Genomic DNA, 16,934 nt, shown 5'->3' on the forward strand with positions numbered 1-16,934 from the left:
TGTGGCCTCAACTATTCACAGTATTTATTAACGACTTAGATGATGGCATAGAAAGTCATATATCCCAATTTGCCGATGACACAAAGGCAGCATTGTAGGCAGTGTAGATGAAAGCGTAAAATTACAACGAGCTATCGATAGATTAAGTGAATGGGCAAAATTGTGGATTTTAATGTAAGCAAATGTGTATCATAAGGTTTAGATTAGTTATGGAAAAGAACAGGGAGAAATCTAGAGTAAAGGTACTTATTTGGAGGGAGGCAAATTTCAGTGGGATGAGAACGGATCTGGCCCTGGTAAATTGGAATCAAAGATTGCCAGGCAAAACTGTAGTGGAATAATGGGCTGCCTTTCATGACAAAATAGGTCAAGTGTAGTCGAGGTACATTATAAGAACATGAAATAGGAGCAGGAATAGGCCATACGGCCCCTCGAGCCTGCGCCGCCATTTACTACAATCAAGGCTGATACGATCATGGACTCAGGTCCACTTCCCTCATTCACACTCGGGGAAAAAGGTAGGGCAACTAAAGTCAGAGCTCCATGGATGACGAAAGAGATAACAGAGCAAGATGAAACAGAAAAAGAGCAAATCCGACAGATGTCAGGTCACGAATACATCTGAGAATCAGGCTAAATATAGAAAGTTCAGAGGAAAAGTGAAAAAGAAAATAAGTGGGGCAAAGAGAAGGTATGAGAATAGAATGGTAGCTAACATAAAAAGGAATCCAAAAGTCTTCTATAGGCATATAAATAGTCAACGGGTAGTAAGAGGAGGGGTGCAGCAGATTAGGGACCAAAAAGAAAACCTATGCATGAAGGCAGAAGATATGGCTGAGGTAGTAAATGAGTAGTTTGCATCTGTCTTCACCAAAAGAAAAAAAAATAAAGACTTGCATTTATAAAGCGCCTTTCATGACCACCGGACATTTAACTACTTTTGGAGTGTAGTTGTAATGTGGGAAACGGGGCAGCCAATTTGAGGACAGCAAGCTCCCACAAAGAGCAATATGATGATGTCCAGATAATCTGTTTTTTGTTACGTTGATTGAGGGATAAATATTGGCCAGGACACCGGGGATAACTCTCCTGCTCTTATTCGAAATAGTGCCATGGGATCTTTTACATCCACTTGAGAGAGCAGACGGGGACTCGGTTTAACGTCTCATCTGAAAGTCAGCACCTCCGACAGTGCAGTGCTCCCTTAGTGCTGCACTGGAGTGTCAGCCTAGATTTTTTTTGTGCTCAAGTCCCTGGAGTGGGACTTGAGCCCCAACCTTTTGACTCAGAGGCGAGAGTGCAACCCACTGAGCCACAGCTGACATAGTAAAGGAGCAAGTAGAGGAGATACTGGATGGGATAAGAATTGGTAAAGACGAGGTACTAGAAAGGCTGGCTGTACTTAAAGTAGATAAGTCACCAGGACTGGATGGGATGCATCCTATTGGGAAGACTGAAGCCATTATCTTTGGTCCCCGCCACACACTGCATTCCCTAACCACTGACTGCATCCCTCTCCCTAGCATCAATCTGAGGGTGAACATATTTGACCCTGAAATGAGTATCCAGCCACATATCTGCGGCATAAATAAAACCGCCTTTTTCCACCTCCGTAACATTGCCCGTCTCTGCCCCTGCCTCAGCTCTTCTGCTGCTGAAACACTCATTCATGCCTTTGTTACCTCTAGACTTGGCTACTCCAACTCACTCCTGGCCAGCCTTCCACATTTCACACTATGTAAACTTGAAGTCATCCAAAACTCAGCAGTCTGTGTACTAACCCGCACCAAGTCAAGATCACCCATCACCCCTGTGCTTTCTGACCTACATTGGCTCCAAGTTAAACAATGCCTCGATTTCAAAATTCTCACCCTTGTTTACAAATCACTCCATGGACTTGCCCCTCCCTATCTCTGCAGTGCCGCAAAAAAGTCAATGCCGGGCACTTAAAGACTCAGCTAAGAGAGCCCTATACAGTCAGCGCCTCACAGCTAACCTGGCGTGCCTTAATGACCCTGAGACGCAGAATGCCCACAGCGCTTGGTCGGCCCTCCAGGCCTCCATAACCAGTGCCTGCAAAGAGACACTCGGTTACTCAACCAGGAAACACCAGGACTGGTTTGAAGAGAATGATCAGGAGATCCAAGAGCTGATAGATCGCAAGCGCAGGGCATTTCTGAGCCTTAAGCAACAACCAAACTCTGGAGCAGCAAAGCAGCATTAAAACAGCTCAAGGCTAAGGTCCAAAAAAAACCCGGGAGCTAAAGAACAGGTGGTGGATGGAGAAAGCACAGGAGATACAGCAACTGGCCGACAGCCATGATGTGCGAGGATTCTTCATCGCAGTCAAGGCCATCTATAGTCCAAACTCCCAAGCCCCACACCACTGCTGGCCAAGAACGGGGAAACACTCATCAAGGACACCGAGGCAGTCAGGGTCCGCAGAAAGGAGCACTTCGAAGATCTCCTCAATCAAGACTCTGCCTTTGACTCGAGTGTTCTCGACTCTATCCCGCAGCATGCTACCCGTCACCACCTTAGTAAAACCCCAACACTGCACGAGATAGAAAAAAATTCATAAGACAGCTTAAAAACAACAAGGCTACGGGAGCGGATGGAATCCCCGCTGAGGCACTGAAGTATGGCGGAAAGACACTGTTGGCACGAATACATTACCTCATCTTTCTCATCTGGAGGGAGGAGAACATGCCAGGAGATCTCAGAGATGCAGTGATTGTGAACATCTTTAAAAAAGGGGACAAGTCTGACTGCGGCAACTACAAAAGAATCTCCCTGCTATCAGCCACTGGGAAAGTTGTCGCTAGAGTTCTCCTCAACCGTCTTCTCCCTGTGGCCGAGGAGCTCCTCCAGGAGTCACAGTGCGGATTTCGTCCCCTACGGGACACAACGGGCATAACTTTTGCAGCGCGACAGCTGCAGGAAAAATGCAGGGAACAGCGCCATCCCTTATACATGGCCTTCTTCGACCTTACAAAGGCCTTTGACAGTGTCAACCGCGAGGTTCTATGAAGCGTCCTCCTCCGTTTCGGATGCCCCCAAAAGTTCGTCAACATCCTCCGCCTGCTCCACGACGACATGCAGGCCGTGATCCATACCAACGGATCCATTACAGACCCAATCCACGTCCGGACCGGGGTCAAACAGGGCTGCGTCATCGCCCCAACCCTCTTCTCAATCTTCCTCGCTGCTATGTTCCACCTCACAGTCAACAAGCTCCCCGCTGGAGTGGAACTAAACTACAGAACCAGTGGGAACCTGTTCAACCTTCGCTGTCTCCAGGTAAGGTCCAAGACCACCGCAACGTCTGTCGTCAAGCTACAATATGCGGACGACGCCTGCGTCTGCGCACATACAGAGGCTGAACTCCAGGACATAGTCGACGTATTTACTGAGGAGTAGCAAAGCATGGGCCTTACGCTGAACATCCGTAAGACAAAGGTCCTCCACCAGCCTGTCCTCGCCGCACAGCACTGTTCCCCAGTCATCAAGATCCATGGCGCGGTCCTGGACACCGTGGACCAATTCCCACACTTCGGGAGCCTCTTATCAACAAGAGCAGACATTGACGATGAGATTCAACACCGCCTCCAGTGCGCCATTGCAGCCTTCGGCCGCCTGAGGAAAAGAGTGTTTGAAGACCAGGCCCTCAAATCTGCTCATGGTCTACAGGGCTGTAGTAATACCCGCCCTCCTGTATGGCTCAAAGACCTGGACCATGTACAGTAGACACCAAGTCGCTGAAGAAATACCAACCATGATGTCTCCGGAAGATCCTACAAATCCCCTGGGAGGACAGACGCACCAACGTTAGTGTCCTCGACCAGGCCTAGATCCCCAGCATTGAAGCACTGACCACACTTGATCAGCTCCGCTGGGCGGGCCACACTGTCCGCATGCCAGACACGAGACTCCCAAAGCAAGTGCTCTACTCGGAACTCCTTCACGGCAAACGAGCCAAAGGTGGGCAGAGGAAACGTTACAAGGACACCCTCAAAGCCGTCCTGATAAAGTGCAACATCCCCACTGACACCTGGGAGTCCCTGGCCAAAGACCGCCCTAAGTGGAGGAAGTGCATCTGGAAGGGCACTGAACACCTTAAGTCTCATCGCCGAGAGTATGCAGAAATCAAGCGCAAGCAGCGGAAAGAGCGCGCGGCAAACCAGTCCCATCCTCCCTTACCCTCAACGACACTTTGTCCCACCTGTGACAGGGACTGCGCTTCTCATATTGAACTGTTCAGCCACCTAAAGACTCATTTTAAGAGTGGAAACAAGTCTCCCTCGAATCCAAGGGACTGCCTATGATGATGAATCTTTTTCAGCCTCACAATCCCACAAGATGTCTGCGCTCCTCAAATTCTGGCCTCTTGAACATCCCTCATTATAACTGCTCAACCATCGGAGGATGTGCCTTCAGCTGCCTGGGCCTTAAGCTCTGGAACTCCCTCCCTAAACTTCTATGCCTCTCTACTTCTCTTTTCTCCTTTAAGACGCTCATTAAAACCTACCTCTTTAATCAAGCTTTTGATCATTTGCCTTAATTTCTTCTGTGGCTCGGTGTCAAATTTATCTGTTTGTCTGTAACAGTGCTGTGAAGCGCTTTGGGACGTTTTACTACGTTAAAGGCGCTATATAAATAAAAGTTATTATTATTATCCTAGGATGCTGAGGGAAGTGAAGAAAGAAATCGCGGAGATACTGGCCAAAATCTTCCAATCCTCTTTAGATACGGAGGTGGTGCCAGAAGACTGGAGAATTGCAAATATTACACCCTTGTTCAAAAAAGGGTGTAAAGATAAACTCAGCAACTATAGGCCAGTCAGGTTAACATCGGTAGTGGGGAAGCTTTTAGAAATAATCAGGGACAAAATTAACAATCACTTGGGAAAATGTGGATTATTAAGGAAAGCTAGCACTGATTTGTTAAAGGCAAATCGTGTTTAACCAACTTGATTGAGTTTTTTGATGAGGTAACAGTGAGGGTTGATGAGGGTAATGCGGTTCACGTGATGTACATGGATTCCCAAAAGGCGTTCGACAAAGTGCCACATAATAGGCTTGCCAGCAAAGTTGAAGTCCATGGAATAAAAGGGACAGTGGCAGCATGGATACGAGATTGGCTAAGTGACAGGAAACAGAGAGTAGTGGTGAACGGTTGTTTTTCAGACTGGAGGAAAGTATACAGTGGTGTTCTGCAGGGGTCAGTATTCGGACCACTACTTTTCTTGATGTATATTAATGACTTGGACATGGGTGTACAGGGCCCAATTTCAAAATTTACAGGTGACACAAAACTTGGGACTACAGTGAACAGTGAGGAGGAGAGAGATAGACTTCAGGAGGACATAGACAGGCTGGTGGAATGGGCAGACACGTGGCAGATGAAATTTAACGCAGAAAAGTGTGAAGTGGCATTTTGGTAGCAAGAATGAGGAGAGAAAATATAAATTAAAGGGTATAATCCTAAGGCGGGTGCATGAACAGAGAACCCTAGGGATATGTGTGCACACATTGTTGAAGCTGGCAGGGCAGGTTGAGAAAGTGTTAAAAAAGCTTATGGGATCCTGGGCTTCATGAATAGAGGCATGGAGTACAAAAACATGGAAATTATGATGAACCTGTGTAAAACACTGGTTCGGCATCAACTGGAGTATTGCATCCAATTCTGAGCAACGCACTTTAAGAAGGATGTGAAGGCCTTAGAGAGGATGCAGAACAGAATTACACGAATGATTCCAGGGATGAGGGACTTCAGTTGCGTGGATAGACTGGAGAAGCTGGGGTTGTTCTCCTTAGAGCAGATTGAGAGGAGATTTGATAGGTGTTCAAAATCATGAGGGGTCTGGACATAGAAACATAGAAAATAGGTGCTGGAGTAGGCCATTCGGCCCTTCGAGCCTGCACCGCCATTCAATGAGTTCATGGCTGAACATGCAACTTCAGTACCACATTCCTGCTTTCTCGCCATACCCCTTGATCCCCCAGTAGTAAGGACTACATCTAACTCCTTTTTGAATATATTTAGTGAATTGGCCTCAACAACTTTCTGTGGTCGAGAATTCCACAGGTTCACCACTCTCTGGGTGAAGAAGTTTCTCCTCATCTCGGTCCTAAATGGCTTACCCCTTATCCTTAGACTGTGTCCCCTGGTTCTGGACTTCCCCAACATTGGGAACATTCTTCCTGCATCTAACCTGTCAAAACCCATCAGAATTTTAAACATTTCTATGAGGTCCCATCTCATTCTTCTGAACTCCAGTGAATACAAGCCCAGTTGATCCAGTCTTTCTTGATAGGTCAGTCCCGCCATCCCGGGAATCAGTCTGGTGAACCTTCGCTGCACTCCCTCAATAGCAAGAATGTCCTTCCTCAGGTTAGGAGACCAAAACTGTACACAATACTCCAGGTGTGGCCTCACCAAGGCCCTGTACAACTGTAACAACAACTCCCTGCCCCTGTACTCAAATCCCCTCGCTATGAAGGCCAACATGCCATTTGCTTTCTTAACCGTCTGCTGTACCTGCATGCCAACCTTCAATGACTGATGTACCATGACACCCAGGTCTCGTTGCACCTCCCCTTTTCCTAATCTGTCACCATTCAGATAATAGTCTGTCTCTCTGTTTTTACCACCAAAGTGGATAACCTCACATTTATCCACATTATACTTCATCTGCCATGCATTTGCCCCCTCACCTAACCTATCCAAGTCGCTCTGCAGCCTCATAGCATCCTCCTCGCAGCTCACACTGCCACCCAACTTAGTGTCATCCGCAAATTTGGAGATACTACATTTAATCCCCTCGTCTAAATCATTAATGTACAGTGTAAACAGCTGAGGCCCCAGCACAGAACCTTGCGGTACCCCACTAGTCACTGCCTGCCATTCTGAAAAGTACCCATTTACTCCTACTCTTTGCTTCCTGTCTGACAACCAGTTCTCAATCTATGTCAGTACACTACCCTCAATCCCATGTGCTTTAACTTTGCACATTAATCTCTTGTGTGGGACCTTGTCGAAAGCCTTCTGAATGTCCAAATATACCACATCAACTGGTTCTCCCTTATCCACTCTACTGGAAACATCCTCAAAAAATTCCAGAAGATTTGTCAAGCATGATTTCCCTTTCACAAATCCATGCTGACTTGGACCTATCATGTCACCTCTTTCCAAATGCACTGCTATGACATCCTTAATAATTGATTCCATCATTTTACCCACTACCGAGGTCAGGCTGACCGGTCTATAATTCCCTGTTTTCTCTCTCCCTCCTTTTTTAAAAAGTGGGGTTACATTGGCTACCCTCCACTCGATAGGAACTGATCCAGAGTCAATGGAATGTTGGAAAATGACTGTCAATGCATCCGCTATTTGCAAGGCCACCTCCTTAAGTACTCTGGGATGCAGTCCATCAGGCCCATGGGATTTATCAGCCTTCAATCCCATCAATTTCCCCAACACAATTTTCCGACTAATAAGGATTTCCCTCAGTTCCTCCTCCTTACTAGACCCTCTGACCCCTTTTATATCCGGAAGGTTGTTTGTGTCCTCCTTAGTGAATACCGAACCAAAGTACTTGTTCAATTGGTCCGCCATTTCTTTGTTCCCCGTAATGACTTCCCCTGATTCTGACTGCAGGGGACCTACGTTTGTCTTTACTAACCTTTTTCTCTTTACATATCTATAGAAACTTTTGCAATCCGTCTTAATGTTCCCTGCAAGCTTCTTCTCGTACGACCAACTCGCCACACGTGCTACTCACGTCATTCTCAGCATCGACAGAGTAGATTGAGAGAAACTGTTCTCAGTGGTGGAAGGGTCGAGAATCAGAGGACACAGATTGGCAAAGGAACCAAAGGCGACATAAGAAAAAACTTCTGTACGCAGCGAGTGGTTAGGATCTGGAATGCACTGCCTGAAATGGAGGTGGAGGCAGACTCAATCGCTGCTTTCAAAAGGGAGTTGGATAAGTACCTGAAATAAATTTTTTTGCGGGGCTATGGGGAAAGAGCGGGGGAGTGGGACTAGCTGAGGCGCTCTTGCAGAGAGCTGGCACGGGCTCAAGAGGCCAAATGGCTTTGTGTGCTGTAACCATTCTATGATCCTCTGGAGGAGAAAGTCGGTAGCACCCCATTTGTGGCATTCATTTTTAAAATTTTGAAAAGTTACCGACGTAGCAAACAATGGCCAACTTCTTCTAAATTGGGCTTTAGCGCCCCAGGAAGAAAAGGGACGGTTATGAGGCGCTAATGCCCTCAATGGGGAGCTGATAGAGTGCTACCCTATTCCAGGTGACTTGTATTCAGCAATCATCCTTCAATCCTTGACACTGGCTGATTCCAGCTCTTAAAGGGGAGGTTTTATCAAGCTGCACCTGCTCATTTTCAACAGTGTTGCATTTGAGGGAGAGCTGTGAGCAAGTGCAACAAGCTTCTGGGATGGCTGCTGCAAATCCAGCTGGAAGGGAGAGGGCGAGACGATTCAATGACATGGCATTGGAGGCATTGGTGGGGAGAAGGAGGGATGCGCTGTTCCCTGGATTGTCACAGGTCTTCAGGGCCATGTGGAGAGAAGGGGTTGAGGAAGTGTCAGCCAGTACTGTAGTCGATCGAACCCTCACATGGTGCCAGGAGAAGTTCAATAACCTCAGTCGGGTGGTGAAGTGAGTACATACTTCCACACCGCCTACATATCAGCCTCTGAACCTGTCTGTGCACACTGCGCAAGCTACTACTCACCCACCAAACATGTGCAGCTACTCAAACTCACATTCTCATCTCACGTCTTGCCTACATTCACAGCTATTCAATGACGGCAGGCATATCTCTCGCATACATAGCTGGACTGTTACTCATGCAACTTCCTTTCTTTTGCAGGCCAAGATGACTCATAATCGGAGGGAGCAACAGAGGACTGGCGAGGGACTGACCTGGAAGAGCGAGTGCTGAGGCTCATTGCCCCGCAGGTGGGGGGGCGGTGTAGTCATTGGAGACATTGACTCCTCTGGGGGCAATCCCTTCTCCTTTTCTCATCAAAGGCTTTATCACTTAACAGCTCCTGATACTGTCTGCCTTCCTTGCTCCATTCTTGCCCCCCTGCCTTCACCTTAATGCAAGTCTTGTGCCATTTATGCTTTCAGATAATCAGCAAGCAGCCTGTACCTGAGCGCCCCACCCCCGCCCCCAAACACTGATGAGGGAGAAGAGGAGGAGGAGGACCCAATCACTGCGTCATTGCATCTCTCACCCGCAGGCACCAGCTCATAGACTGGCACTACGCGGTCCTTAGAGGTTAGCTTAGTGGAGGCGTCTGCACTGGGGCCTGGCGGGCTGCAGCAAGGACAAGGGGAAAGCGTAGCTTAGGAGCCAGCTCCCCGGAGGGAGAGTTCACGCGCGAGTTCTGCTGCACAGAACTCAGATGAGGACCTCGATGGGGAGGTGTTCACAAGAAGAGTAATGGCCATGCACTCCGACATGATAAATGTAATGGCAAGGCTCCCCGAGAGCCTCCCTGCTATGGTAAGTAGCGTGGAGGAGTCCACCTCCAACATTACACAGAGCTCTAAGCACACCATGCAGACCATCGTTGCTAGTCTGCAGACGATGGTGGACTCCCAGAGAGACCGTGCGGATCCAGACCTCGTGTGTGGGCGATGTGGCAACTTCCATTGCAGAACAGGTGGAAGCAACGCAACGTCTTAGTGCTATAATGCAGTCAATGGCTGCTAGCATCGAGTCTCGGACTGCTCTCATGCAGTCTCAGCTGGATGCCACATGTGCTCTGACTGCTGCCATCACCGCTGGGTCCACCACAGTCCACCGAGGATCTCAGGGTTTGCAGCAGGCCACCATTCTGTGCTCCAGTAAATTGGTGGGGATACTGAGGATGACAGCATTCCTGATCCCACCACTGCCACTTTGCCATTGCACTTGTCGCTGCCTGTCACCCAGCCAGCCGCCGCCCAGCCTAAGATGGTGCAGTCTACAGCTGGGCCTTCTAGGCCCAGAACTGGTCAAGGGTGTCCTGCAAGGCCATCTATAGTTTCTGGCCCTGACACTCAGCAGCCTTCCACCAACTCTGCTGCAGCCACAGGGGACACACTGCGGAAGAGCTCTAGAATAGGTAAACCGAGTGTTAAGAGGGGATATAAGGTATTGCACAAGGGTGAATCTTAAATACAATTGTTGTTTATGATACTGTTAAATGTTATGAAATACATTTTAATTGGAATGTTGCGTCTTTGGTGGTGTCTCTCATTTCAGTTTTGGGGCTGTGTATGGAAAGGCAAATTGATGTGCTGATGAGGACGAGCAGAGCAACCAGGAAGTGGGATCTAATTCACTGGAACTGAAGTCTGATGAGACGGTCGCAGACCATCCTTGCAGAATTGTAATTGAGTGGCTACCTCCTGCGTCACTGCTGTTGCTGCTGCTCCTCCTGAGCTGGCTGAGCTATGCCTGCTGGCAATGGTTGCGCCCTCATGATGGCCAAGGTGTGCAGCATGCAGCAGATGATGACGAAAAGGGACATCCATTCAGCCGAGTACTGGAGGACACCTCACGAGCAGTCAAGGCAACAGAATCGTTGCTTGAGCACTCCAATGATGTTCCTGGTGGTGACATGTGGACCATTTCCCATATCTCTGGAGCCTCTTATCAACAAAGGCAGACATTGATGCGGAGAGTCAACATCGCCTCCAGCGCGCCAGTGCAGCCTTCGGCCGTCTGAGGAAAAGAGTGTTTGAAGATCAGGCCCTCAAATCTACCACCAAGCTCATGGTCTACAGAGCTGTAGTAATAGCCGCCCTCCTGTATGGATCTGAGGCATGGACAATGTATAGAAGGCATCTCAAGTCGCTGGAGATATATCACCAACGATGTCTCCGCAAGATCCTACAAATCCCCTGGGAGGACAGGCACACTAATATCAGTGTCCTCGACTAGGTTAACATCCCCAGTATTGAAGCACTGATCAGCTTTGCTGGGCAGGCCACATAGTTCGCATGCCAAATGCTTTATGCGGAGCTCCTTCATGGTAAACGAGCCAAAGGAGGACAGCGGAAACGTTATAAGGACACCCTCAAAGCCTCCCTGGTAAAGTGCGACATCACCACTGACACCTGGGAGACCTGGCCAAAGACCGCCCGAGGTGGAGAAAGTGCCCGAGTCTCAACGCAGAGTGTGAAGAGGCCTGGCGCAGGCAACGGAAGGAGCGCGCAGCAAACCAGCCCCACCGACCCTTTCCCTCGACGAATGTCTGTCCCACCTGTAACAGGGTTTGTGGCTCTCGTATCGGACTGTTCAGCCATCAAAGAACTCACTTTGGGAGTGGAAGCAAGTCTTCCTCGATTCCGAGGGACTACCCATGATGATGATGGTGGCATGTCTCTCTCTCTTTTTGAGTGCTGGGCAGGAGTTTTGGGGTTGCGCAGGGGAGTCATGAGCCAGCTGGACAGCGGATAGCCCTCGTCTCTGAGCAGCCAGCCAGTGATGTGGTGGCTGGAAGAGAGCTGGCACACCGGTCTGGCAGGATGAATGCATCGTGGCTGATGCCAGGATAGCGGGCATTGATGGTGAAGATTCGGCATGTGTGATTGCACACCAACAGCACATTTAGTGAGTGGTAGCCTTTGCAGTTACGGAATACCTCAGGATTGTGATGCTGTGTCCGCAAAGCGACGTGGGTGTAGCCAAAGGCGCCCTGCACCATGGGGAAGCCTGCTATCCTGGCAAAGCCACATGCATGCTCCAGCTGCTTCTCTCTGGTTATTTCCTTCTTCTGCACAGAGCATCTGTGACCTCATAAATGGAGCAATGGATGGCAAACTGTGACATGGTGGCAATGTCTCTTGTTGCACACTGGAAGGATCTGCTGGCTTAGAAATTGAGTGGGATGGTGACCTTGTCTGCCACTGAGAGAGCCATCCTCACCCTGGTCTGAGGCTCAAGGTCTGGTTGCAGGAGATGGCAGAGCTCTGTGATCACGTCGTTGCTGAAGTGCAGCCTTCGAACACACTGTTCCTCAGTGAAATTGATGTAGGAGAACTGATGTAGGTGAGTAATGGACTCCTAAGGTAAGTGTGATTGTTTTTTCTTTTAATTTTTATTTAGTGATCTGTGTTGTGGTGTGGGCAATGTTTTTGGAATGTTTATGTTTTTTTTAAGGTTCCCCCTCTCCCTGCTGTCTCTTGGAGCCCTTCCGGCCCGGCCTTTAAGCTCGGAAGTTTCCCATCCTTGTGCAAAGAGTGGTATACAACGCCTCCCTTAGCGCTGCGCCCCCCGACGCAGGGCCCAGATGCCCAAACTTAACTACTATAGCACAAACTATTCCCAGCCGCTAATTTTGCTGCCCTGCCGCCATTATCACCCCCAAAATATAAAAGCCTAAAAAATCCAGCCCAACATGTTTCAGTAAATACAGGTTTGTGAAAGAATAATATGAACAGAAAACTGATTATTTACCTTGGTTGACAGTCTCTTCCTACACAAAACTCATGAACTGGTTCTGGCCGGGTCACAGAATCACAATGTGAATCGTCAACTTCAATGCCATCGTAACGAACACACAATGCATATGAAGTGGATACTCCTGCACACAGTAAATAGTTGTTTAAATAGGAACACATTACATGTGACAGCATTCTCTTTGAATCCTGCTCCATGGTTAAGGGTAGGAAATACAGTTATTTGGCAGCAGATGATCACAAAATCAGCTCTAGTCATCTGGTTGTGACCTATCATTACCATGAGTCAACAAGCTCCCCGCTGGAGCGGAACTAAACTACAGAACCAGTGGGAATCTGTTCAACCTGCGCCGTCTCCAGGCCAGGTCCAAGACCACCCCAACCTCTGCCGTCGAGCTACAGTATGCAGACGATGCCTGCGTCTGCGCACATACAGAGGCTGAACTCCAAGTCATAGTCAATGTATTTATTGAGGCGTACGAAAGCATGGGCCTTAGGCTAAACATCTGTAAGACAAAGGTCCTCCACCAGCCTGGCCACGCCGCTCAGCACTGCCCCACAATCATCAAGATCCACGGCGTGGCCCTGGACAACGTGGACCATTTCCCATACCTCGGGAGCCTCTTATCAACAAGAGCAGACATTGGCGACGAGATTCAACACCGCCTCCAGTGCGCCAGTGCAGTCTTCAGCTGCCTGAGGAAGAGTGTTTGAAGACCAGACCCTCAAATCTGCCACCAAGCTCATGGTCTACAGGGCTGTAGTAATACTCGCCCTCCTGTATGGCTCAGAGACATGGATCATGTACAGCAGACACCTCAAGTCGTTGGAGAAATACCACCAACGATATCTCTGCAAGATCTGACAAATCCCCTGGGAGGACAGACGCACCAACATTAGCAACCTCGACCAAGCCAACATCCCCAGCATTGAAGCACTGACCACACTTGATCAGCTCCACTGGGCAGGCCACATTGTTCGCATGCCGGACACGAGACTCCCAAAGCAAGTGCTCTACTTGGAACTCCTTCACGGCAAACGAGCCAAAGGTGGGCAGAGGAAACGTTACAAGGAGACCCTCAAAGCCTCCCTGATAAAGTGCAACGTCCCCACTGGGAGTCCCTGGCCAAAGACCGCCCTAAGTGGAGGAAGTGCATCTGGGAGGGCACTGAGCATCTCGAGTCTCATCGCCGAGAGCATGCAGAAATCAAGCGCAGGAAGCGGAAGGAGCGTGCGGCAAACCTGTCCCACCCACCCTTTCCCTCAATGAATATCTGTCCCACCTGTGACAAGGACTCTGGTTCTCGTATTGGACTGTTCAGCCATCTAAGGACTCATATTTAGAGTGGAAGCAAGTCTTCCTCGATTGCAAGGGACTGCCTATGATGATGATGATCATTACTTTACAGTCTGATTAAAAGACAGTTTTGATTCATTAAGCTGTGTTTTAGCTATTCCTCATTGGAGAATTAAATAAAACCTGCACTGTAAAGCTTTCCAATATGGACCCTAACGGATAGTTTGCGGGGTGGGGGAAGAACCCTGGCACGCCACAGTTTAACCTAATATTTAAAGTGTCACCCTGCCTGTTGGGAGCAGGATGGCTGGCCGCACCCCATCACATCTGATAAACCTGGAGGCGCGTGGGTTGGAAGCAGTTGGGGCCGAGATTCACATTTTCAACACGAACATCCCATCCGACCCTAACGCATCTGTTTTATGGGGTTAAAATTACCCCCATGGTCTGGGATCTTTGAGACCTCATTCATAAAGTTTTAATTGAATGAAAACCACTTGGAAAGGACAGCAGTGAAGATGATGCACTAACCTTTCACATCTGGGACACAAGTTTGAATCCAGTCTAGACAGATGTGAAGGAAGTCTCCTCTCCTCGAACTGTAAATGTAGACTCAATCCAAGTCCTAGTGGACATGGGTCCACAACACGAGATTTGCCCTAATTTTGCACTAAATTGGCAATCTCATGAAATGGAAAAATAGCATTTAATGCACTAGTGGGTGCTCTTCTCAAGTTGAGGCACACTGTTGGGGCAGAATTCATCATCATCATAGGCAGTCCCTCGAAACGAGGATGACTTGCTTCCACGCCAAAAAAGGATGAGTTCACAGGTATTTCAATGAAGGACCTAATACTCTGCATCTAATTCATACCTCAGCTGGACGTGCTTCATGTTAACACTGGGAACTTGAATAGAAAAACCGTTCCATTCCCCAGCAGTGATATACCTCAATGGACGGCACAAAATTGAAGAAAGGGACAATAGTGACTACCCCTCTCCACCCCCTCCACCCCCCACCCACTTTAGTGCCATACATCAAACATCATGCAGTTTTGCTGATGATTGTGGCAGGGAGAGAGACACAGTATATATGCCCTGAAATTCCACGGGGATTCTCCTGTCCTAATTGGCTGTTTTCACCATTTTACACTGTGTCTCTGGGGGTTCCAGCAGTCTCCCACCAAATGTACAGCAGGAGACCGGGAGAACCCCAGCAGTTTCTGAGCCTTTATCTACTCATCACACAATTCCATTCAAGCTGCCTTGGTTCCTGTTCAATCACAGGAAAGTTGAAAGATAATTTATGACTAGCGCATAGAAACAAAATACATCTTCTGTCACTAGATGCAAGTCTTTTAAATCAGATGGGAGAGGGGAATCAGACATTCTGATCACGTCACTTGGGGCCCACAGTAATCCTGACTAACTGGTTAGCCAGCCGCAAACATGGCCCTACTTGATCACATCTCTCGGAAGACAATTTAACCAGTGGTCAATTTTATTAGTTCGTGTGTTTATAATAATTTTATTGCATCCACAGGATCACTCTCGTAATGCATGTTGAATATTTTTGTTTCTTGAAACAATTGGCAAAGAGTTCCTTGGATCTCGAGCCCTAACTGTTATTGGGGTGTGGAGGAAGCAGATAACCAACTCACACTTCCTTTGACACTCAGTGAAGTGATCTTTCTCCATTTGTTCTACTATTTAATTTAGCGCAATTATAAGCAATGCATTGGTTGGGGCAGCAGCATCAGGCTGAAATCATGAAATCCTTTACATGCACCAATGTTCTGACCCTGCTATAAATATATTAATGAGAAGTTAAATTCTACATGAAACACTTATCATGAGGCGATATTTCTTATGAGCTAAAGATACCAGGGTATGATTAGCTGCACTAGATGCACAACAATCCATGAGAAGCTTGATTTAATTAATTTGCAGATACTCATTACATATAGATGTAAATTATTCAGAAATAACATGCCTCCTCATTGTAATATTGGAGCAACAGCATAATTGTAATGATCAAGAATGCAAAGGGTACTGACTGATTATATCACATATAAACCATCCTATCATTATTGAAAAATTTGTCCTGATTTAACTGAAAATTCCTTCCACAATGCACTGCAATGTGGAAATGTTCTTCCCATTCTGAACTGGGCAAAAGCATACAGCCTGTCCCAGCTGCTCGGATAGCGTATAAGCAGGCTGGAGGGGGGCAATTTCTTCCTTTGGAGGGTTCAGAGGTTAGGTTTCACTATTCCTCCTAAATATCTAAAGCCTATAAAGCCTTGGACCATGCAAAGAAAAAAAAAGGCTTGCATTTATATAGCGCCTTTCACAACCTCAATGTCCCAAAGCATTTCGCAGCTGGAAATTTCCTTAAGGACTCTCTCGATTGGTTGCCATAATTTTGGCAAAAATCCTATTTACATATCTATCTGGAGTTTCCTCTAGCCCATCGGAAGAAGTCCCTGAGAAAATTCACAATTATGTACTTGAGTCTCTGGAAGGGGGCTTGAACCCACAACCTTCTGTCTCAGAAATGAGAGAGCTACCCACTAGACAAAGTCTAACACCAAGTGGTGAAATGTTGAGACACGATCGGGTTAAGACATGCCCTCCTTTCTGGAGTAGTCCAGTTTGTACCCCAATAGTCAACCACGGTGCTTTATGTTTGGGAAGATGTTTAGGAGGGAGGTAGCGGGATTGGTTGCATAAAACAGTATGTAAATGATTATACCTCAGTCTTGTCTCTTTGCCAGCAGGGGCTTCTTGTAAGGGGCTTACTCTCTCAAAGGCATACTTCTCCAGACTTATCAGCAGTCTGTAATCACCCTGTAAGTTGCAGTTCCATGACCTGAAAATGTAAGAGCATACAGGGTACCTGTTGTGCAGGTGGAACTGCAGGGTTCGTGAGATGACAGCTTCCATCGGTACATGTCAGCAGCGCTCACCCCCAGGCCCTTTCTCAGCAGCTTCAGTCTGTTTCTGAAAGAAAGCAATGGAGAAAGAAATGAGATCTGGAGCAAAGTAAATAAGAAGGAAGCACTGCGCAAACATGTGTGTTACAAACCTACCTGTCCTGCTGTTCAAGAAGAATTCCAAGACTCGTTACAAGCAGAGCTTCAGCTGGCTAGA

At 47.8% G+C, this 16,934-nt stretch overlaps 1 protein-coding gene across 1 annotated transcript in view; it reads right to left on the reverse strand.

Moving 5' to 3' along the window:
• Positions 1–16,934, reverse strand: part of LOC139232500 (ADAMTS-like protein 2) — a 126,403-nt gene that overhangs the window by 25,733 nt on the left and 83,736 nt on the right. The window contains exons 12-13 of the mRNA XM_070862809.1: positions 16,681–16,784; positions 12,483–12,609 (exon numbers count right to left, since the gene is read on the reverse strand). Coding sequence (XP_070718910.1) covers positions 12,483–12,609; positions 16,681–16,784 — 231 coding nt within the window. The remainder of the gene's footprint in view (positions 1–12,482; positions 12,610–16,680; positions 16,785–16,934) is intronic.

This window comes from Pristiophorus japonicus, chromosome 20 (genome assembly GCF_044704955.1).
Source record: "Pristiophorus japonicus isolate sPriJap1 chromosome 20, sPriJap1.hap1, whole genome shotgun sequence".
Lineage (NCBI taxonomy): Eukaryota > Metazoa > Chordata > Chondrichthyes > Pristiophoridae > Pristiophorus > Pristiophorus japonicus.